The sequence below is a fragment of the Musca domestica genome, unplaced genomic scaffold, assembly GCF_030504385.1.
Source record: "Musca domestica strain aabys unplaced genomic scaffold, Musca_domestica.polishedcontigs.V.1.1 27, whole genome shotgun sequence".
NCBI classification, from domain to species: Eukaryota; Metazoa; Arthropoda; class Insecta; order Diptera; family Muscidae; genus Musca; species Musca domestica.
In genome coordinates this window covers 466,029-490,793 of record NW_026712286.1, presented here as the reverse complement: position 1 = coordinate 490,793, position 24,765 = coordinate 466,029, and the positions used below count along the sequence as shown (strand labels likewise).

Below are 24,765 nucleotides of genomic sequence, written 5' to 3'. Positions count from 1 at the left end.
ACTGGCATAGTTAGTGATAATATTTCACCATTTAAAATGTGTCATCTTAACAAGAGTATAGGATGTACAGTGCCTAAATATTGAAATAACAAGTTAAAAAGTATCAGTCGGTGTTGTCCTCAGCCAATGTTCGATTATTTAAATATATTTTGACTTCTGTTATGATTATTCAAATTGTTGACCCTCTTGTCCATTTCGTATATGACCTAAATAAATATGGTATGAATATTGCGACGTGCGATTGGTTACTTTCTGCGCATTATATGAGATATGTGTTAATTTTTAAAAGATCTTAAAATGTGCGTGAGGTACTAGATATAGTCGACCGTAGTATTCCATTTTAATACTTCATCTAATACTGAAAAAAATATTGGTATGGGCAAAATAACAAGAAAATATAACATTTATATCCAATTTATGCGAAATCATAAATTCGACATATATCCCATCTTCACAGCAGATCTTGTGTTAGTAGAAATAATGGGATGTGTGAAATATGAAGAGGACGGTATGCTTATTTCGGATTTTATTATGGTTTTGGTCATTGAAAACTTTGACCTTTTGTGGGGGAGTTATCAGTAGGAATGATCCGATCTCTACCATCTTTATAACAGATCTTGTGTTGATATAAATATTGAGATGTGCCAAGACTGGATGGAATCGGATGTTAATTTTACGTTTTATGTGTTTCATGGGTATTCAAAGTTTCGACCCTTTGTGGGAAGGTACTAGAAGGAGTAGACCGATATATTCCATCTTTTGACCCATTGATGGAGTGGACCGATATTGTCCATTTTCGCATCTGACCTAGCACTGATGCAAATATTCCGATTTGCAAAGTTGGAGCAAATTCGGATTATTCTATCTCTTTCCGTGCAGTTAAATATATATTTTTTTTTTTTTTGAAAATTTAGTGGACCTGTTAGGCCCATTACGATGTACCGTGTTGGACCAAATCGGGTACTCCCTTCGAGGGTTATCGTAGGCACCAGCCAGCCAGCCAGACAGACGGACGGACCGACATCGCTATATCGACTCAAAATGTCCTGAAACAGATTTGGTCCAAAGAGACCTAGGTTCTTAACCCGTTATTTCGATGAGACACGTTTTGGCCGTATCAAATGATATATACCCTCTGTAGCCATATGTCTGAGGGTATAAAAAATGCAGCATTTTTTAAATGAGATCCCCCCATTGAACGATCTGTAGAATAAATTACGTTGCCTTCAAGGGCTTGTTGGGCCCAACGGAGTCTTAGTATCGCCTTTCAAATTCATGGATATATGACTTCAAGGAGGGTTTTGTAACAACAGACGAACTTTTGAGCTAACGTATTTATGTTTTGTAAAATAACTAAAACCCACATTTATACATATCGTCAAAGGCAGATTTTATGCCAGACTCTTATCGACATTACCGCAAGATTCAAGTATTTTTTGCTGAAAGATGCCTGTAAATTGTCTCCTAACATACGAACATTTTCAATTTACACTTGCATTTGACGTCAAATGAGGCTATTTCGATTTAATGGGTTTTTTTGATGCCACAAAGTGACCGTAAAAGTGGCCAATAATGAGGCTAGTCTTGTGTTTCAGACTAAACTTCGAAAGGTTTGAATGGTTTGAAAGCTGCAACTATGTTTCATTTATTTTCGTTTTTATTTCAGCCATTAAGAAGGAACGTCTTATCGTAAGACATTAAGAAAAGGCGAGGCTTTTGTGAAGAGTTGTCCTGCAATAATATTTGCATCGCTCTACTTAGAAACATTGAAAAAGTCCGTCATTGAAATAATCCTACGTTTTTTCTGGCGCATATAGACAGCGCAAAGCCAAATGAAATAATTTCGGTAATCCAACGACCAAACGTTTTTATAAACAAACAACAACAAATCAACTATTTGTTTGTTTTCTTTGGGTCGGTCATCCAACGTCAAATCTCAGGGTCCATTTATTATTGTAATTTTTGTTTAGCAAAGGATGAGATTTTATACTCTGAGTGGCAGTGGCAGCCTGAATTTTGTTACTCTTTTTTTATTCGACGTTGACGAATTTGTACGTTCCCATCGACAATGTCGAGCGACCATGTCTTTACAGAGGTTGGCGGATGGCGGATGGCGATTAGTTTCCAATACAAATCTCACTGTGAAGTAATGAAAAATGAACTATTGAAACCAAAGGTAATTTTTTGCGTGCTACACAGTAATTTGTCGCAATTTTTCACATCACAATTTTCTCGACTGCCGCCCATTTCGGTGTACGTTCGATCACATGTTGAGGCTCTGGTCTGGTAGTGGCGGCTGTGGTGTTGGTGGCAGCTGACGGTGTCGTTGTTTGGAGTACGAGTGGACTCTACGATGCCACCATCACCATCACCGTCAACCAACGACCTGTTGAAGGCACATACAGGGCATAAATAAAACGAATGAATAGAGCCTCAATACCTTGGAGAATTTCCCAAGCCTAAACGTTTGTTTGTGCGATTTTTGAAACGAATAAATTGAATTCAATTTATAAATGTCAAGCGTTAAATGCATTCCTGTATGTGATGTATGATGATGCATCCTTCCAGTCGAGGAAGCAGAGAACAAAGCGAAACACAATCCCAAATCCTCTGTGTTTAGAACCGTGCATGACGACCGTGGCGGATGATTTCTACATCTGTTCTTATCTCTGGAACAATGGGACCTTTGGGGAAAAAGCTGTGCTCTCTGTGGCATTCGCTCGTTATGTTTCTACCAAAGCTGAAGCCAAATCCAGCCTAACTAGCGACTAAACAACCTTGAAGAGATAACAATTGGCATTATCGAGCCCATATGTATGTGTATATGTACATTTATATGCAGAGTAAGTGGACTGCTTGTGACCACCAGTTGTCTACCTCGACAGACAGCCTGAAGGCAACTTAAACCTTGAATTGAATTGTGCAGCCGACGGTATAAATTGCCGATGGGGAAGGTTCCACTTTCACAGGGCTATATGTGCCGACATGCGACGATTCTCTCTATGCTGGAGGTAAACAAAAATTTGCCCAACAAAAATGCGTGCTCCCATCGCATTAAAGCGCTATCAATTAAGCTATGGAGCAAAATAAAATAAAATGACAGGCAGGAGGAACAAGTGCACTCACATGTTGGGTCATGCCATGTTTTGGGTTTCGTTTGGCGTGTCCTGGGTATTACGCTATTTACAAGTGAATAAAATATTGCCTTCATCAACGCAGAAGTGAAAGTGTGATGGTCTAAAGAGTAAACACCCTACTGTGGGCAACATTGGGCGAACAGATATGTTAGAGAGCTAAACGCGATTGAAAAAATCCCAGGTAGAGAGCCTCCGGTTTGAAGTTTACCACGTTGACTACTAAATGTGCTCTGAATCACATTTGGTAAGCTTTCACACGCTTACTCACACTCGCCACTTTCAACTTGCCATCTTGGCAACCTTTCCTCGTAGATGAAAATGAGATTTTATTTTACGTGAAAAGGCTACCTACTTCAACGCCTTTTCTCAATTCCGATGAAATAATCAGAGTCATGAATTAAAGTTATGGAAAGCCAATTTATAAAATAGGAAATACCGGGAGGACAACAATACAGGACGCCTTCACTCACGTGGCTTCATAACAAAGCAGATAACTTAACATTTTCTAACGGGTCTGCACGGTGAGCTATATAGTAAAGTGGAAATGACTACTTTTGAATATTTTGAAAAAGCGAACCAACTATCTCATGGCCCGCCCGATTTATCTTTGCCCTTTCCCCACAATTTTCTTTTTTGAAAAAGCTTTTTTCAGTCCGAATTTTAACCCCTATATTAAGAATTTGTTTCCTAATAAAGGCGTTGAATTGGACAGGGTCGAGGAAGGAATGTTGCGGCATTTACTGTCCTTTCCGAAGGAAGGTCCTCTTCAACCTTCACCTTAAAACCTCTTTTCGCTAGGGTACCAGTCACCATTGAAACTAATTCCTGCAATTCACTAAAAGTTCAATTGGATAGAAAATAAAATATAAGCAACGGGCTGCGTTCAACTGGCAGTGATCAAAAATCAGTTATCCGATAATGCTCCTCATGGCAACACTGCCCATGGACAAATGCTGGTTTGGGCTGACAGCGTTCGGCACTTTTTGTTCCCTAATGCTCAACCAATATGAATACCAAAGACGTAAAGGGTGGAAGAGAGGCTTTGTTCGCGTTCGTTCAAGGGGAACAACTCTATACAGTCTTGGCCAAATGAGAAAAATTCTAGCTTCACCAATTGAAGCGTGGCGGGGAGAAGGGATGCCCAGATATGCAGCGAAAACAATTTGCACTTTATGCTTAACCCTTCGCTGTCCAGTGCATGACTGTTCGGCTGTGAATACGATTTTAAACGACAAGACTTTAATTTTCATACGGAATCTTTTGGATTTTCTCCAAATGTCTGGGGCGGAATTTCCTTTTTATGATGCATTGCACTCAGAACTTGTGCAATGCTTTTGGCTTTCCACGTACCAACTATAAACTCTGTGCCAGCTGGCTGTGGCCTTTCCAACGACGTCTACCCCAGGTCAATCCAATTAGATGCGCTGTAGTGTTTGTGATTTCTGAGGTAGTTGTTCTGGCCGTTGTTGCAGCCATGCCGAACCCAGCGCGACCAGCAAAACGACCGGCTAGCTGACTACCTTTCATCTCTTGTGCTAGCTGCATTATAGCAGCCAATTAAGCGTGCACATCGGGAGTTTAAGGTCTTCTAACATTTTTTCGCCTATTTGCTTGCCATATTTGGCCAGTGACACATCCACAAAAAAGACTAAAAGCTGTCTTAGTCATGCCGTTTCCAATAGGTGTGGGTGAGGGGCTGCACAGTTTCGTTATGGGGGGAGGAGGTACTGCACCAACACAGCAGCAGCAGCAAGCGAGCAATGCTGGCTTGCGCTTCAGTTCGTTTGGCTGACATAAACAAAAGCTAGCTGCATGATTAATGTCCAAAGAGGGCTATTGGCAATAGATGCGGCATAGGTCTATCCAACTGCCGCCACGGCCACTCCGTATCTGTAACAAACCGACAATGGCCAACAATGGCAACCAAATTCTTGGTCTTTCAATTTCCGTGTTAGTTTTCACACCTGAAAATTGTTTATTCCTGATCTGCTTCGGTGTTTGTTTCAATTAGGACGACGTTCGCCGTTTGCAGCCGACATTCCCACTGGTGGAGGCAACTGGGCAGCGCCAAAAGTAAGGCAGGCTCACACTGCAATTTATTGCCGAATTTGTTAAACCATGCCACCAACCAGCACCACCATCATCACCAGCACCACCACACTCTTGTCCACAACACATCATTTACATTTTTTGTTAGATTTGGTCTTCGCGCTGTTCAATACGAACAAAACAAGAAAAACGGGTAAGATTTTGTGTATTTGGGTCGTTAAGGTTCAACAACAATAACAACAACATCGCCTCAATGCCGCATATGGCTCTATTATATTATTTTTACAAACATACAAGCACACATACATGCTATGCTTGCAGTGTGCTAAATACAGCTGACCACAGCCAGTGATACACATATGTACGTGCAAACATCGTTCAGGACTGACTACCTATTGTCATTTTCCGATTTTGAAGAGAGATGTGCCCACTCCCAAATCGACCATTAGAAGGTGATTGTCGCCTCGGATATACAACGTATCGCCATCATCAGATGCCGACCGTTTGAAGCTAGGATCTGCTTCGGCAGTCTCCTTACAACGACAGATAGTACGTAATACGTCACTGACACTCGCATACATCACGGTCACGGCCATCCAGACTCATAGACTTTGTCTTTAAATGTCCCATCTTATTACTTTTTCAATTATTTTGTCGCTGTCGGCAGAGGATCGGCGGGGCAACAGCAACTGCACTGCTGCCAGGACAGCCAACTGGTGCCAGGAGACTCCGAAAATTTCAGACCGACGACAACCAGTTTGCTTGCCAATTCGAAAGTGATTTTGCGAACATTGTCAAGAGACGGCGATGACCGGCGACCAGGTTATGGACAGGCCTCCACATGCGAGGAGTGTTCTCATACGAGCGTTCTACATACTAAGTGACGTTGCAGCCAGATTCGAACAGCAGATAAGTTCAAAATGTTGCAGATACTTATACACTGCTATGTGCCGTCACTCATGGCCCTATTCCACAATGCACTCCTATTCACAAATGCTTGGCACAGCCGGTGAACGATGAACTTGCTACCATCATTTGGCTGGCTCCGGCGAAACCTTATCCTAAAGGCACTGAACCAAACACACACACGTACACGTACACGTACAGCACAGCCGTCCGTGCCCACAGACAAAGCGACAAAGCGAGCAGTGGTAACCAATGCCACGGCCTAGGCAGGCGGTAGAGGTCTCGTTAGAGTTATAGATTTGCCACATCAGATTATCGCTTCAAATAAAGGATTGCTGCAGTTAGCAGGGACTGCTCTCCCTCCTGGTCGCCAAATTCCACATGGGGGCAGCGGCGGGCGGCTTTACTTCGAACCCTTTTGCCAAAGCCTAATGATTGTAATCTTGTGTCAGGATTATATTGTGACTGGCTTGCCAACTCGTATAATGAGTTTGGCTGCTTCTTTCTACGGTTATCTGGCACAGAAGAAAAAGTTTAGTCTTTTTAATGAAGTCGAATCAAAAACAAAAAAAAAATCCGACAAGCTCACATACATAGCAACAAAAACAACAGCAGCAACAGTTGAGACTAGAAAAAGTGCCTAGACTGATGCCCAACTCCATCATATTCGCTATTCGAAAACTTTATTTTCCAATTTATACGTTTGGCTGTTTCTGCACTTTCCGCTGAAGAAAGTGTGCACAAAACAATGGCATATTGTGCCGAGCCAAAAACAACAACGGCATGAAACGCAAAAAGTAACTGGCAAAAACGCAAATCGGCTTAAGCAGCAGCCAGCCACCAGCAGCAATGCAAGTAATTTTCTGAGGCAATGGAGCAGCACATCATAATTACCACCAAAAGGTTTATCTATCGAGAGCCTACCAGCCGCCAATGCGCATGGAGTTGCTCCGCTTGGCTTTCCAAGTGCAGCGTTAACGTACTGACTCGCACGAAAGAAAGTGAAAATATTCAACGATGATGTGCAGAGCATCCAGCATTTGAATGCCGCAACGGCGAGAAACAAGCAACAACGAGAAACAACAACATCACCAACAACAAAGTGAAGGCAATTTGTGGATTGGTTCCATCTGAAAACACGACCCTCACTCACCTCCCATGGCCAAGAGCCATTCTCATAGCTAATAGAGGAGCAAACACGTACATCAATTTAACATGTTGGCTGCCTGATGCGAGACCTTCCACCACCGACACACGCAAACAACAATGCAAATCTCCTTGTCGACGACACTGCCCAACTGTCAGTTGACATTTCTGCATATCCTCCAAGTTCATCATACTTTGCATAATAATTATCACCTTTTGTATCTCGGAAGCAGAAACATTCCACATTACATGTTCCCGAGTTGTTTGTTTCAGGCAAGTGACGGTGATGTCGTCTGAGTAGCTCTGCATGCTGATACGACGGTCGTTAGATGTGGCGTTCTGAAGCTAGTCTCGCCACTATATTTTCCTTTCTTCCTCTCTTTCCTTTTTTGGAAATTAACAAGGATCGGACAGTTGGAAGCAGAAGCCAAATGTCTCGTTTCTTTGAATGGGCAAGCTCGTGTAGATGTGGACTGCATTAATGGAGGAAATAATAGCAAAGTTCTCTCATATTTCCCAAATTAAGATTTCAATTTTGAATGTCTCCTTAAATATTATTTTTGTTGTTGCGCCGAACTTTGTACTCAAACCCCTGCCAACCGAAGGGATGAGGATGATGTTTTTATTGAAATAGTTTACAACATTGCATACAAAACTCATTTTCATTAAATCTAAAGCCCTTTTGAGCCTTTGAACCTCTGGACTCATTTGTGAGATTTGAACTGACGCTGACCAACACCTTGCTGCGTTCGCTCGCCCAACCCTTCCCAATGGTTTCTGGGTTTGATTGTGTTTCCGAAGTGACACCTACAATTTGCCTTGAAAGATAAATGAACTGTAGAAAATGGCCGGTGGCTTATAAAGTCATAAAGCAAGAAGTGTTCATTACGACGAACGCTGATACTCTTAAGCGTTAAAATATGGATGCAGATTTGGAATGGCAAGAAATTTTCCAAAGTACCGCCTAGCCGGGTTTCCCACTATGAAATCGATAGCAGTCAAGCATTAATCCTAAACCATGTCTTGCGAACGATGATGCCAGTTAAAATATGCTACAACAGTCTGTAAGCATGACCCTCCTCACAGAGTGAATATTAAAAAAAACATGTACCTATGTACTTACAGACACACACAAACATACATACATATGTATGTGCAATTGTCTCAACTAGAACATCACTTTATTCTGCCAGCAGCGAAACAAGACGGCAACAACAGATTGCCTTGCATTCGTTTAACATAAATTAAATTATAAAATATTTTATGAGCTCGCTCAGCTTGTTCATTGGTTCGCCAGAGATGAACCGCCAGCCGCATTTATGTGTCGTACCGCAAGGTTCCCTCCCCAGCCGCTGTAAGCACAGAACCAAGCCGGACTGTACGTGTGTATTTCTGGCCAACGTCGACATAGAGGGCGGACGTGTGTTATTTTAGCCGATTGTGCAGCATTGCAATTAAATGTGAATTTGAAAACGCACACGATTAAGTGAATGAAACATATATTGTCAGGAGATGTTTTCTTTGGAGCAGATTTACGTCGGATATGGTCTGTCTGAGACCACGACCAAGGCGGGAAAAATTCCTTGGTGGCAATGCCATTTTCTATATTCAAAACTAAATGACCAGGGACTAGATGCCAGGGCCACATAATCACCGTGGCCGTTTCTGGACCCAAACTCATTATACCACTCCCGATCCAGGTGGTTTGATTGATTTTCATACCTGTATTTTATGACGAAAGTGTATGGGTGCATGTCATGTGTCACTTACGTTGTATTGTACTGCGACATACCATATCTGAATAGTCCAAGCATCACAGATACGTTTCCCTTTGTGAACATATTCTTCTTCGTCCAACAAAGTTCTCACAACGGTGATCAGTTTTGTTTGGTCGCAGACCGTGTCACGCCCCCTGATAATGTGGATATCTGGAAGATTGTGAGCCAGATACAACAACAAATATCCTAGGGCTGGAAAATGTCTGCACATGTGTAACAAAATAAAATTATGGCAATTCCATTATTTATGCGATCTGCCTCTTTTACATCGGTTCTTCGAAACAATCTGGCGAATTCTGGAGTTTTGGCACAGCTTCCTGCACGGCCACCAATTAAACATCAGCAATTTTTTCTTCTCTTTTTGTTGCAATACTCGTCTTCTACCCCCATCTCTCTCTATCTATCTCTGCGTATTGGCTTTGTTCCTTAATTAAAAGGCTTTTCTTCGCCCCTTGGCCGAGTATAGTCTTCTTCGGACTGGTAGTGTCCGTGCCTGTGCAAACATGGGTGCAACCGACGACGACGCCATTCCCCCTCAAGTTCATTGCGCTGTTGTTGCAGCAGACAAATCCCATGTTTTATTTTCGTATGATTGACAATTAGAGAAGAAGATGGCCTAACAAGCTGAAATGCAAATTTCCACAAGACACTAACAATATGTGTGCGACTTGGTCAGTTCGGTGTGTTCGCAGTCATTCCAGTGCCGGTGCCAGTGCCATTGCTCTGCTCGAGACAATCGTGATCTGTTGTATCATTTTGAAGAGTTCTCCTAGGAGATAACTTTAAAAGGCAATGCCAGTGGAACGGACATCGAAACGTGTGTCTGCATGGACATTTTGATATGCGGTGCTGGGAGAGGGGTAGAACGGCGGGGTGGTGATATCCTGCTCCCAGAATATGGCTAGCAACACAATTTGCATGTCTTTCTTGTTAATGGCAGCGTAGCACAAGCAAACAACAAAATAGCCAAACCACAAACAAACAATCAAGAACTCAGACAGGCTGACGTGCATATGTATGTACGCTTGTGCATATTTACAAATGAACAGTCAACCATGGCCCGATGAGAAATGTGAAATGCACAACTTTAATGGAACAAACAACTGCCTCGCTCTCTCACCCACCCCCCGCTTATGGCAAGCGACAGGCACGCAGATGCTGTGGACTTTGCTTTGGAGCAGCATATGTTGGCTACCGCCATACCGCCTGATGTATGTAATTTGAAAATGACAAAAAATTATGCGTACTGCAGCATAAAGCCGATATAGATTTGTTCCTAAATCAATTAAGCTCCATAGACGCAGACACAGCACTCAAGCAAATTCACGTATATTTTGTGTGCGTGTGTGAGTGCGCGCGCGCGAGTTTAACGACCCCTCAATTTTGTTTTGCGATGCTTCTTGAACATCAACAAAATAACTAAAAATACAAGCAGGATCAGGAAGAAATGCGTACATGCTCTTTGAGGTCTGCGATGTGTATTTTATCAGTAGCCATTGTAAATGCCATTTTTTTAGCAGAATTTACCATGCCATAAACATATCCTGCCTTCTTGACACATTGCCTATATCCACTCATAAGAAAGCACACCGGCACATCCGCAGACGCACTGCCTGCCGTTTTGCATACGACGCAAAATTATGGACTACATTCGCACTAGAGTTTGCCGTCTTCTCCTGCAACTAGCCCTCGCTCTAGCAGAAACAACAATTACAAGCATAAACAACTTTAAACTGTCAGCAGAGCAATAAAGTTTAAAACTGAGCAACAGCAGCATACAGAACGGAGAGGCACACACATACCGCCACACCTAATGCTAAGTAATTCCGAAACATTTGAAAGCGTATAGAAAGGGTTCCTTCGCGCATAGCATCACCTAAAATAAGGTTTCTTTTAATTGTGTTTCTTCCACACCGGGCAACGCGAGAAATATTTGGCGTTGCGGTCGGTCCGTTCCAATATTAACGCAACTGACTCCACCAACGCCGTGTGCCTGCTGTGCATTTACGCTAACAATTCCTCCTTAGAGTTACACGTCTAGTCGTTCTTCATCTCCGCCGGATCATGCGTATTTCCATGCTGTTCTTGGATTCAGTTGATGGCGTTGGGGCTGTAGCAAGCCTTTTATGTATTATTCATGTTATTGAACCTTGTTGTAGGCTGTATTCCTGCGGACACGAACACAAACACCAACAATAAAGCCTATAACACAATGAGATCTTGTGAGGGCAGCCACCGGAGAGGGGGGCAGACAAGTCGACGCAGGAGCAGAGAAAAAACAAAAATTATGACTTGCATAAACAAACTGTGCGAGCAGACAGAGCAGTCTGTACAGCAGAAAACCAGTGAGCAAAAGTTGGGCAGAACCGGCTGTATGATACCATACAGCACACCAGGAATTTAGAAGCGAAAATGTGAAATCAGATAAATAATAATTGTATTACTCTTTACCCAAAATTGCCTAATTTTTTTTTTAATTCTTTTGTTTCATTTCCAAAGTGGTAAACTACCTTTAAAGTTTCCATTTAAAGGGAAAAAAATATACTTTTTTAAAATAAAATGTGGACATGTATAATTATATGAACGCAAAACTTGGTCAGAATCATACGGAAATTGATCGGAATTAGTTTAGCCTGGTTTGGTAGATTTCCGATTTACCGAGTTTACAAGCAAACTACCAAAAAAGGCATTTAAGGAAGGAGTGTGTGAGTGCTGACCCTTCCAACGGCTCTTTGGTTTGTCCATAAAACAACAGACTAACATTGACTATTTTCTCGATGATTGTAGATTAAACGCGAAAATCACCAAAGGTCTAAAATTCCCAAACCCCAGTGGGAAAAAGAAGGAAAAGAGTCTATTTGGAGAAAGGTTCCTGGTGAAGTCGAGAGGTAGCTGGGTGGGAATATTATTCCAGCTGACAAGGGATCAGGATAGAGTTAGTCGGCGCCTGCGACGCTAAGGGCGCAACCTTAGTTCTCTTTAGAATGACAGCCAACGGCCACCAGTTGTGAAGGTAAATTAAATGTTGAAGCTGATCTTTGAAACAGAACGAACCTAGGCGGAAAATTCTATTTTCTCACTATTAGTACTGCATGGAATGATAATAGAATTTTCATTGGAGGCTAAATACGATATGATCATAAACTATCATATGACCTGAAAGAGGAACATCGAAACCAACAAGCAAAAAAGCTGAGTTCTTCGACTACAATTAAAACTTTTGGATGCCTTCAGAGAGCACTGCTGCTACTAAGTTATAGTGTTCCCACACCCTAGAATCTAACCAAATATAAGCCTGTAACAAACAAAAGCACCAAGACACAATACCTTGTTCCTCAGTGTCGTTTTGGGTATAAATGCATAGAGTGCGAGTATAAATAAGCACAGACATGGATGGATACGCGTGTGTTGTGTTGCAAGCATCGCCAGCATAAGCCCTCGCCTGGATATGTGAAGGTAATTCTACAAGTCATAATAGGATATTTGCAATGCAAATCCGAGATACTAAAACTACAAGGAGATCAACACACAAAGCACACTCTGCAGTTATCTGCTGCGAACAATGGTGGAAGGAAGAAGAGTTCTGCTGCGGCTGCTACGCTTGTACTGAATACCAAACAGCCCTATGTAACATTGATGTGAGCAATTGTCATAAATGTCATAAAATCTGCAAAAGGCATCTCCCTTTGCTCCGACCAGCACATAACGAACACACAAAAGCAAACATACCCATTCGAGTATTTGCAAACATTAATAACACTCGGTTTTTCCCAAAGATGCTCTAACCAATATGTCAAAATATAAATCAAGCCATTTGGTTCCTTCTGCAAGGCACAGGTCGGTATGCCACGACGATGCCGGCACCGACACTGGAAAATATAAGTTTCCAGGGTCAACACCACCTTCGAATAGACTTGCCCAATTACCGCCGGACAAATGGTAGCAACCAATCTTCACAGAACAAGGAATGATGCCGACTGAACTGAACTCCTGGATCCACACTAATATTTTCCGATTCCATATCGATTTCAAAGTCGATTTGTACAAACATTGCTTTATTTTTACAAATGGACACTGAAATCGCAAGAGGCAACATTTGTAGACTTCCTTCCCAGGTGCATGCTTAAAAAAGGGATGGAGGACTGACTAAATTCGAGTTACATGTCTGCTATTGGTGTGGCACAAGTGGCTGTGTATTAATCCATGTGCCCGTCACTTAATCGAGTAGTCAACGCCTATGCCCTGATGGCCGCTTGCCTAGCACTGATATCCTGCTGTAGCCAAAGTCACATTCGTTGGCAATCATCTTCATCATAAATGCCTGCAGTGTTTTTATTATTGAAATTAATTCATGCGCTAAGCACTGATGGTGGTGGTCGCATGTGTTGTATCGTATAAATTGTTGTTGCTTTGCCATTGTCCCATGATCTCTATCGTTCTCTCCAACAAGGAATCCAACTACATTAGCATGAGTGTTAGCTACGACTCTATCAAATCCAAATTATGCAATTTGATATTGTGCACACTTTGCAATAAGCGTAAATAAAGGACAAAAAGAAAGAGAGAGAAAATAGTCCATTTGCAATACCGATCAAGTATTTCCCAGTCAGTGAAACGATCGGACAGATAATTAAGGCGCAACAAACAATATTTATTACTCAACACTTGTACGGTAATACTGCGTCCCACAACAACAGGCGATATTTTAATCTTTCCATATGACACCGTGGAAAAGAAGCGGAAGACGTGGATTTTACTCAACACCTTCGTCACTTTCCACAGCAAGGTGAGCTTCTGTCTCAAGCCAAACCTTTGGAGGATAGACAGGTACTACTTTGCCAATGGAGATCACGTGCAGCATTTAGTAAGAGTTTATGAGCTTGTCCGGGCCGTTGTGAGCACGTCGCACATAAAACAACACGTTCTAACAGGAAAACAACAATAGACGCAACCAAATTAAAATTCAGTGTTGGGTTGCCTTATTTCGGTAAGCAGTACTATTCCCAAATACGCCGGGCACCAGACAAACAGTTCCCCCTTATCACATCATCAATTTATGCCGTGAGAGGGGGTGCAATCAAGAACTTTTGCCAAACAAACATAACTTGGGGAAAAAAGACATTGTGAAACATGTAAAACACACGTTATGCATTTCAATTCAGCTTGTCCGTGAACATGGTTTGTAATTCAGGCGCGTATTATCGTTTTTGAAACAAATTATAATGTCATTTTATACAGTTTGGAAGTGATACATTGCATTATTCGTTCACTTGGCTTAGACATTATAAAGGGCTTGTTTCACAAAATGTATCCCCCCAAAGGTGTTGCATCCAAAGGTGCAGTTCAATCACAAGATTAAGTGCCTTTGGATCGTATATTTTACAAGAATCTCTAATGATTTTGACAAGAACGTGGAAGAGGGAAAAAGTGAGAAACAGAAACCACAAAATGTTTGCTATTACAAAGGCTGGAAGAGAATAGATATTTTTATAGCACACATTTTGAGAGTTTCAGATCACTGCCTGAAAATAAAATGTTTTTAAATCGTTGTCCATATTATTGGCCACAAAATGTAGCTTAAATGTTATGACCGGAGCAAAACATGCAGTGAAAATACTATTTGAAATGACGTACTACCATTTTTTTCTAGGATGCAGTCTTATAAATAAATATAATGTGTGGAAGGAACTGCAGTCTAGAAGAAAACACGCAAATCACATATCCAGACAAATGTAAACAATGGACAAAGAGAAACTTTTTGTTCAACAATCGACTGTGCGTGCGAAAGCTCCCTTTCCTCCATCATTCGCATCACATATATCCAATCCAAACATTTTAGCTATAAATACTGAAAATTTAAATTCCAAAATTCACTATGTATTTTAGTAATATCGCACATCACAGTTTATGCGTAAAAAATATATTGCAGGAGTGTGGAGCACTCGAATGTAATTCACACATTGTGATATGCACTTTTCCAAACCAGATCCTTGTTGACAACTGCTTACATTGGTACCAATTTGTTAACACGCTTACTATCGCAAAAAAAAACTCCATTCGTTAGAAATTTTACAAGAAGGACACTCAACACGAAAGCAGCATTGTTGTAATGGAAGTAAAATTTGGTGATAATTTTAGGGTCGATCAAAAGTAATAAATGTAAACATTAAGGGACTATTTCTGTATGGCGTTACGTAAGCGAATGCAACCAAAAAATACCATTTCAAATATGGTTTTTAACATTTTGGTGTGAATAATTTTTAAGTCAAACATGTGGAATAGCGCATTTACATTCGTATTGTCACAGATGAACAGATGCCGTAAATAATTTACCCTAAATTTAAAGAGTGAATTAATTAATCATATTTTAAATTATAAAACTTCAAATATACATTTGTTTTATAGCTCTGTTGTTTACAAATTTATTAAATAATACTTGAGCAGGGTTCTGCACTTGTGCTAGATTGCTTTATCCTTGTTAATTCATAATCAGTTGAGTTCCTCAAAATGAGTTAAGTAGATTTCCCAAAACCTCAAATTGTTATCCTAAGGTAAATCTTTTCAGATTTTACAGATATAACATTATATGTTTGATCGACTCACCAATCAATATAGAAAAGTGTAGTGACGATTGTTTTATTTCAAAGTTTGTTTGACGATAAATATGTAAAATTTTATATGGTTTTTAGTTCTTAACTTATGATCTACATACATTCACTCCAACATATGTTTAAGAGTGGAGAAAAGCTTGACTAGCTTTCTATTCTACGAAGTTACAAGTGAATATAAAAAGAAAATTCAGTTGCTGTTTATGTTTAGGGTGGTTTTGAGAGGGCAAATGTAATTAAAAATCAAACATTTTAGTAATAGTTTGTATGTAAAACAAAAAATCGTTACCGAAAATAAGTTAAAAATATGAAATAAATCTTTGGAAAGAATTACATTTCTAATGTTTTATACATAAAAAAATATGTAAAGCATTTCTAATGTTTTATACATAAATATATTTTTTTGGTGGGCAAAATAAAATCTTTGGAATTCAGTTTAGACAACCTTAAATATAATCTTTGGATATTGTTTTTTTTTTTTTTTTTTTTTTTGGTTTTTTTTGGTTTTAACTAAAATCTAAGATCGTAGGATGCGAAAAATGGCAAGTATATATTCATAGGAAAATAATAAATCAAAATAAAAACTACGGCTTACAATATGGCACCTTAAGGTTCAAAATTGTTTAAAAAAAAATTCTCTCTTCATTTCTGTTTCATGTACTTAGAAACAATATTCTCCAAAATGTCATCCACTGTTCGGTTATCTTCCTTCAACTTTTGCATAACCTTTGAGGGCACAATCCAGTTGAGAAATTCGTCGACATTCAGACGCATTCTTTCCAGTTGCGTCAACTTCAAATCTTCAAAAGCTTTTCGGTTGGCTAATTTCAGTGCGGCTATTAAAACGTTATCGATAAGACGTTTTTCAAAACCTAACTGTTGTAATTTTCGTTCTGAAGATATTTTCTTCAACAAAATGGCCATTAGAAAACGGATGTGTGACAAGGTATTGGTCTCGTCTCCTTTAGTGCTTTGTTCTTCATCTCTACTGGTGTATTTTTTACAGTCACGCTGATGCGCTTCCAAATCCAGTTTGATTTTAAAAAAGTCACGGCAACCCTCACACATATAAGGTTTTGACTGCTTGTGTATTTTTTGCATGTGAGTCTTCAGGTGAGCAAGCTGCGAAAAAGCCACTTCATCATCTTTGCACAGCAGACAATTGAATGGCTTTTCCCCCGTATGCTTGCGTATATGTAGTTTCAAAACGCTGGAATGGGCAAAAGTCTGGCAACAAATCTAAAATATAATAAAACGCTGACTTAGACCTACATAGTACATTGTTATTCCTTACTGACCCTGCATTGGAATGGCCTCTCTCCGGTATGCATACGCATATGTACATTATATTGCGATTTCTGTGAAAACATCGAGTTGCAGTTTTCACAAACAAATGCTTTAACATTTGCGTGAGTTTTCATGTGAGCTTCCAAATCCTCCTCCTCGATGGGATTTTTACAAATGTCACAGTCCATTAACTTGTAGTGCATTCTGTAGATGTGAGCCCTCAACAGGACGTCGTTGGCGAAATGCTCTCTGCATATTTCACAGAAACAATCAGGCGTCTCATCATGACCCTGCATGTGAGCTTTTAAATTTGCCTGAGTTGAAAAGGGTGCCGAACATTTTTCACATCTATATTGTTTCGGTGCGTCCTGGTGATGACTAATCATGTGCTGATTCAGCTGAAAGTAAATGAAATTAGTGTCTTTGCTTGTATTAAACGGCAAGCCTATTCTAATTTTACCTGTCCCCCCCTAGCGAATCGTTTGTCACATAACGAGCACGCGTAGGGTTTTTCGCCCGTATGAATTCGCATATGCAAACGAAGTCTTTCTTTCAATGCGAATTTTTTTGGACATTCTTTGCAGGCAAACTCTTTCTGCTTATTGTGTGCCGATGTTATGTGATTTTTCAGGTTAATCTCCTGCCTGTACTTATTGCCACAAATTCTGCATTCGTAAGGCCTTTCTGCGGTGTGGATTAACTTGTGCCTACTAAGATCCGATTTACCACGGAACTCCTTTTGGCAGACGTCGCACACATAACTTTTTCGCGCACGTTTGGACGGAGTCACGTCCGATACGTCTGAATGATGTATCTGTTTTTCCGGCAACGTTCGTCTAAATTGCTCAAAGTCGGACTTAGAGCACGAGCTGCTTTCTTCGTTGTCGCTAATTGCCGCTTTCCCGATTTGATCTACTTGAATTACATCGGAATCTCCTTCGTCATCCGTTATGCATAGCTCTTCCAAAATGGCTTCCTCTTCGTCTTCGTTGAGATGCGAAAAGTGTTTCTGATTCGCCGGCGGCGACGATAGCGATATACCACTGTCTGCTAGCACAGACGAGGCATCCTCCTTTGAAAAGGATCGGCGGCTACGTACCATAGTTAATACAAATTACTCTGCTTACTTTCTTTACAATGTAGATTCAGGCGGAGACCAGCCACCGTTTGAGACCACAAAAAGCTTTCCAGTGAGTGTTAATTCTTTTATGTAAAGTTATCAAATTCTACTGGGGTTTCGCATTTAAATATAAACCAACACCATCCTAGATAGAAATATTGTTGTTATAGTTAACTTCAACTTTTAAAGTTACTGCAAAATAAAATGCTCGCATTAGAACAAACGTGAGAGCAGAGCGAAAATATTCGTGGAAATTTCTTTGTTGCTCCACACACATGCAACGACGGACTGTTATAAAGCTCGGAAACGTTTGTGACCAAATTGAATTTCAGATATTGAAATAACTATTTAGGTTTCTTTTTGATACAATTTTTTGAGACGTGAGGTTTTTTTAGATAAATTTTTATCTCATTTCTTCATTTGTTGTTCTTATTATTCCAAAGCAGTTGTGTCAACATTAAATGAAGTGTTTGCTGTAGCTCTCACCCATTTATTACAAATTGTTTCTTATGTCAGAGGAGGGCACTTTTCGGGTCGTTATCAAACTCGTTTCTATAGAATTCAAGCAGAGTTCCTCCCTCACTCCAAGGTGAAAAACTACTGATAATGACGGCAAATAAAGTTTGCTTCCTTAGTCTTTTGTTTGAAGATAACAGTGTGTTTGTTTTGCAGGCACAACAATTCACTTCTAAGCAATCCAATCCAAAGGTTTTGTACACATTACATGTAAATTTGGAATAAGGTCGGCGATAAGAACCTTAGATAGATATCAACGCCAAAGGTAACAACAAGAACTGTTCTCTCCAATTGAGTTTTTAGATATTCTTTAACTTAATAACCTCACCAAAACAACCATTTGCAACCGTTTGCATTATTTCAGAGTGTTCGCTTGCGACAACGTCTGTGTCGAAACTGATTTAATTATTGCCCCTATTCACAGACATACATGCATGCATATGTACGAGTATAAAGTATTGGATGAAATTCAAATTGAATGCGCTATATAAAAAAGTAGAACTCGCAACGCTTCAAAAACAAAAGGAAGGAGAAAAAGAGGAATCGTATGGAAATATGGCTGACTTTGAAAACGTTGCCGAAGTCAGCATATGATTACATTTGACAGAAGAGAATAGTGAGAACAAAGATCTAATTTGAGTAACATGTATTTAAAAAAAATCTGCCGAGGACAAAAAGTCTATGGAGTTCCCTACCGCTTTAGGGGTTGTAGACGAATAACACCAAGCAGACCAAGCAAATCGCTGTTCAATCAGAGGCACATATGCACAGCAGATGTTTGTGTTACGGGGACCGGGCAAAAATTTCCAATATTTGAAAAATAATAACATTGAACCCAATGCAACATAGCGAAGAACACTCCCAAACAGCACGCTTTAACTTTCATTGTTGACAAGACATGAACAATTAAATTCTGTGACTTGACAATAGGAATTGTTGTTTTATGTACGGTCGGTTAAACCCTCGCCCAGAAGCCGTAGCTCTTCAATTTTTTAGCCACATGATGACAATTCTTAATAGAGTAAAAGAAAATGTGTTTGGTTAATAAGCTGTAAGTATGTATATGCTATCAGTTATCAGGACTAGTGTACATATGTATGTAGTATGTAGGCATATATATCTATGTATTATTGAACTGTAGGTACATGCGATGTCTGTGCTTAACAAAAGTTTGTGTCACCAGTCTTTTGTTTTAAAGATTTCTTAGTAATAATAAAGAGACTAAATGCTACCAATTTAGGGAAAACTCAGGCAAAGGCATATCGTTCCGAAAATCACCATTTTATGAAGGAAAAGCATGCAAATACATACAAATTTCTTTTACCACCTCAATATGAAATTAAAATATTCTCTTACCGTTGTGTGCTGCAGCTGCATTGCTAGAATTATCGAACAAACACACCAGTATATCTCTCCACCAATATTGCTCTGCTTACATGGCATTACTGACTTCAAACAATTCAATTCAAAATCGTAAACTCCAGTTCAAGCAAACATGATTGATTCCAATTGATATTTTTTGGCAAGGGGGGGTTGGTTGTTTGCAATTCAACCCTCACTCAGCTGTTAAGAACGAAATGGATAAAGTGGGCAGAGTATTGTTTCCAAGTTCACTGCCTCTGCACACGGTGGTGTTACACACACTTTTATCAATATAATAATTAATATTTCTTGTATTTGTTATTTAATTACGTACCGACAATGACCACCCACCGAACAAATTTCCCGACTAGAATATTCGCCACAAAATTCTTCTGTCAAGGCGAAAATATTTATTTTCGCCTCAAGCATGAATTTTGACATTTCATCTGGTAATCGAATGAGCGCGTGGGAAACCAAAATGAAAGACGTCCCCAACGGAACAAATAAGAAATCAAAAAGAAATGCCCGATAAAAAAGAACGAGAAAGCAAAATCCCCGAGGGACCTCTGTTGTTTACGAATGAGTGGAATGCATAACCCGAGGGACCTCTGTTGTTTACGAATGAGACATGAGGAAATCGAACCGCTGGCCACATTCATTAAATGAACCGGGGGAGTAAGTTCCTTCAACTCCGAACAAATGTCCCAACTAGAATATTCGCCACAAAATTCTTCTGTCAAGGCGAAAATATTTATTTTCGCCTCAAGCATGAATTTTGACATTTCATCTGGTAAAATAACAGCTGTTTTTAGATTAATTCGCTCGAAGGAAGACCTTATAATTGGGCCATGATTGGGAATTTGCTTTCTGGTACGATACGATGGTATTTGGTATTTGCTTATAAACTGCATGCCATTGTGAATTAACGTTTTCGCCAGTGCCTCTTTTGCGATAACAGGGGCCACCATGAGTGGGCGAGGTTGACACTTGGAAAGGAGAGGCTATGTAATCGCATCACGTACCGACAATGACCACCCACTGCACATTTACCACGAACTAATTTCCCGATTAATCGATTAATCCCATTTAATCGATTAAATCTTACGGTGGAGCGGGAGAAACCAAACTACAAAGCTTAATTAAAATTATGACGCCGTCGAAATAAGAAAGTAATGTGGCGTTTCCACTGCACTTGATTCGCTCTCTATTCGTTGTTTGACCCTTAACTATGAAAAAACTACCTAATTCTTCACACAAAATTTCCTGAGCGAACACTCATATTTGTACGTTGTTCAAATCAAATCACTCTCAGAACAACGAAAAAATATGTCCCATCCCTAACAAATGAGAGCATTTATCGAAAAAATAAATTGTGACATTTAAAAATTAAAAATAGAAAAATTTTATGAAATTTTAAAAATTTTTGGGAAGACTGAAAATTATGAATTAAAACTACAATGTTGAATGGCGTATGTACATTCAAACGAAAGTAAATTTTGTTTTCTCTTTTATTCGAGGTACGCATTTTGTCCACGAGTTAAAATTTCCACAGAAAACGCAAACAAAAGAGGCAACATTTTCAAAATGTTTCTATCGGCAAAAAAAATGTTTGACAAGTGTCTCTCCAGCAGAATTTAAAAATGGAAAATCACAAAAATGTGTTCAAAATGTCAACATTTACACAAAAAGTTGAAATCGTGAATGAAAATTGTAAAATTAATGATATAATAAATCTTTGGGAGGAAAACAATAAATTCTTCTATTCATATTAGTGAGAATTTCATGTATTTTCGTATATATTCCCATTGAAATCAACAAACAAAATTTTTGAAAAAAGGAATTATTTTACTATGAATTACGAATCGAGCCGTATGAACGGGTTAATTCGTGTACCTAATTCTGAGAGCGAACAACGTTGTTCGGTTTTCAATGGAAACATGCTATAAGATACAATACATAAAATAAAAAATTATCGATTGTGAAATTATAGCATGGTCACACGGGCGTTTGAATATAAATTCACAAATCAATGAAATTCTTGTATTGTGGATGTACGGAAATTTGAGCCTGTGTTAAAAAAGTGAATCTAATGCTAGGAACACAATTGGAGCGAACGACGAATTTTTTCGCGGCTAATGTTCGTCGTCAAAAATAAAACACATATGTGTATATGGAAGTGCACACAATCACGGCACCGGCGAAAATTTCGTCGGTCGCCGAGAACTCAATTAGCTTTATTTCTATTTCATACGCCGGCGACCGGCGAACAAAACAGTACAAGGTGGCCATACTTGTACGAATTTTATGTGTTTTAGTAAATAAAGTTACTTTTTACTTTAAAATTTGTTATGGTCACTCTACTATCTGTTACTCGTATAAAAAAAACATAATTAATTTGTTTATTTATTTGTGTACTTGCGCCTGAGTGAAGATGGATATCAGTGAATTTATAATAGAGAAGATGGACATAAGTGAAATTATAATAGAGAACGTAAAGAATTATGTGTTCTTGTATAATTCATTGTAGTCAACAAATGTGCAAAAAGTAAACAACTTCATCAGCTGTTTTATAATTTCGTCGGTATTGTGTTCCATACGACGAATTTTCGCGGCTCATTTTGTCGCCGCGTAGGGCGAAATTCGTCGTTCGCTCCAATTGTGTTCCTAGCATAAGATGTTTGTAATATTGATATTCTTTACGAGTTTAACGCCTTTAAATTTTACCAATTTTGGTCAATAATATCAAAGATAGTTAAAGAATTATCTCATCAGAAAGTACACAGTAATTTTTACGATATAACCTATCAAAAATGTTATACGAGTTCTTTAAATCTCTAAATTGCAGTGCAGGAAGTCAATTGTTCCTACATTTGGAATTATTGTACCACGAGTATAGCCATTTCTTTCGATAATTACAAAAGAAAAAACTAACAATCGATAACCTCTTTTAAAGTATCTTATCGGTACTATCGACATTGGCATCGGTTGTTTGCCACCTCCACTGCACGCGACTTTTGGAAGATCTGACTTGGAAGCACTCTGGACACTGGACACTCTTGAAGAAAGTATGTTTGTCAAACAATCTTTTTTTGCCATATCCTAATAGAGTGATTACCACTTCCAGCGATTAGCAATGGCCGGTGTTTTGTTCGAAGACATCTTCAATGTTAAGGATATGGACCCAGAAGGCAAAAAATTTGATCGTGTCTCCAGATTACACTGCGAATCCGAATCCTTTAAAATGGACTTGATATTGGACATTAACTCGTGGTTATATCCCATGGAATTGGGAGATAAATTTCGTTTAGTTTTGGCGACCACGTTGCGTGAAGATGGGTGTCCAGATACTGGTGAATATAACCCCTTGGAAACTGAAGGTACCAGAGCTGATAGTTTTGAGTACGTGATGTTTGGCAAAACGTATCGCATAGAAGGCGACGAAGCACACAATGAAGCATCTTCCAGACTATCGGCATATGTTTCGTTCGGTGGCCTGTTGATGCGACTGCAAGGTGATGCCAATAATTTACATGGCTTCGAAGTGGACCAGCAAATGTATCTGCTGATGAAAAAATTAGCTTTCTGATTAAATATTAGTATTTACGTGTAGTGTGTATGAGATTCAATAAAGTAATATTTTTTGTTAGCTGATCTATTTGTACATAAAACTTGAAACTAGTCGTATTAATATACATTTACCCCCAATATACATTTAAACCCTGCATAGTGTTTAAATGTATGAAGGAACGTAGAATACATGAATTATTGTCGTAAAGGAACCCAATGTCAAGAGTTCAAAAGGTACGACTCCCTAGATTTTGAATCCAAAGTTTGAAAAGTAATATATGTTGTTTACGAATTTTACCTGAATCTTGGATTTATTTTGTGGGGTACAAGATCAGTTCCGAGCCGGATTACTAATCGGCAGTTCTTAACCCAATAAGTTCTAATATCCTAAGACAATTTAGGAGTTTTAATATTATGGGTGAAGACTATACCATCTTTAGTGTGTGTTATACTGATTATAGACAGAAATATGAAAGCCATTGGTGATTACAATAATTAATAATAGTTAGGTGTTAGGGTGATGGTAGCAGATCTTTATTAATGTCTCATGTCAACTATTGTTTGGAAGTCATCTCTGGGGCGAATGCTTGCCTAATTCTGCGCGTACGCAAACTTGTTAACTCTATTGTTAGGTATGTGTTTGGGTTGCACCGTAGTGATCGTGTAACACAGTATGTTATTAAGTTTCTTGGTCTGTCCTTTGACAGATATGTTGAATATCGCCTGCTTTTGTGTCATTACAGGAATGTGTCATTACAGAATGTGTCATTATGAGGAATGTTAATTCTCCTTTATATAATAACTTTGTGTTTTGTAGATCAGCTCGAAATCCGCAATTTCTGTTTCCAAGATTTTCGTCTGTAGTTGTGAGAGTTGCGAGATTGTGGAATCAACTCCCTCAATTTTACCTGTTCTTTTGATATGTACAGGAAGAGGTGTTTTGAATATTTGTCTGTTCATTTTGAATATTTGTTATTTGGTATTTGAAGTTCTAAATGGATACTACAGCCTAAGACAGAACATTATCTGTTCAGGTCCACGTCCTCGTATAGCCCCCATATAACGGTATCTCCCGATATTCGGTATTTTGATGATTTTAGCGACATAATTCACCGGAATTGTTTCAAATTTGGTATTTGAAGTTCGAAATGGATACTACAGACATAATGGAATTGTTTCAAATTTGGTATTTGAAGTTCGAAATGGATACTACAGCTTAAGACAGAAAATTATCTGTGCAGGTCCACGTCTTCGCATAGCCCCCATATAACGGTACCTCCCTATATTCG

At 39.3% G+C, this 24,765-nt stretch overlaps 3 protein-coding genes across 5 annotated transcripts in view; 1 reads left to right on the top strand and 2 right to left on the bottom strand.

Annotated features, from left to right (window-relative positions):
* Window positions 1-20,028, bottom strand: part of LOC101895237 (cyclic AMP response element-binding protein A) — a 113,634-nt gene extending 93,606 nt beyond the window's left edge. For both annotated transcript variants that reach the window (XM_011298108.3, XM_059124048.1), the window contains exon 1: window positions 19,904-20,028. In XM_011298108.3, coding sequence (XP_011296410.2) covers window positions 19,904-19,990 — 87 coding nt within the window. In that variant the 5' untranslated portion in view covers window positions 19,991-20,028. The remainder of the gene's footprint in view (window positions 1-19,903) is intronic.
* LOC101894248 (zinc finger protein ZFP2) lies at window positions 15,599-20,045 on the bottom strand. Of its 2 annotated transcripts, none has more exons than XM_005177147.3 (4): window positions 19,904-20,045; window positions 17,372-18,176; window positions 16,923-17,309; window positions 15,599-16,863 (listed from the first exon to the last, which is right to left on the bottom strand). In XM_005177147.3, the coding sequence occupies exons 2-4, from the start codon at window positions 18,011-18,013 to the stop codon at window positions 16,267-16,269; spliced, it is 1,626 nt and encodes a 541-aa protein (XP_005177204.1). In that variant the 5' UTR covers window positions 18,014-18,176; window positions 19,904-20,045; the 3' UTR covers window positions 15,599-16,266. The 2 variants fall into 2 exon arrangements, with proteins under 2 accessions (XP_005177204.1, XP_019895672.1); XM_020040113.2 differs by lacking the exon at window positions 19,904-20,045 and adding an exon at window positions 18,876-19,774.
* A 2,769-nt stretch (window positions 20,046-22,814) lies between these two features.
* Window positions 22,815-23,584, top strand: LOC101895411 (DNA-directed RNA polymerases I, II, and III subunit RPABC3). Its single transcript, XM_005177153.4, has 2 exons — window positions 22,815-22,974; window positions 23,034-23,584. Exon 2 carries the CDS (start codon window positions 23,043-23,045, stop codon window positions 23,493-23,495), a length of 453 nt encoding a protein of 150 aa, XP_005177210.1. The 5' UTR covers window positions 22,815-22,974; window positions 23,034-23,042; the 3' UTR covers window positions 23,496-23,584.
* The last annotated feature ends 1,181 nt before the right edge of the window (window positions 23,585-24,765 follow it).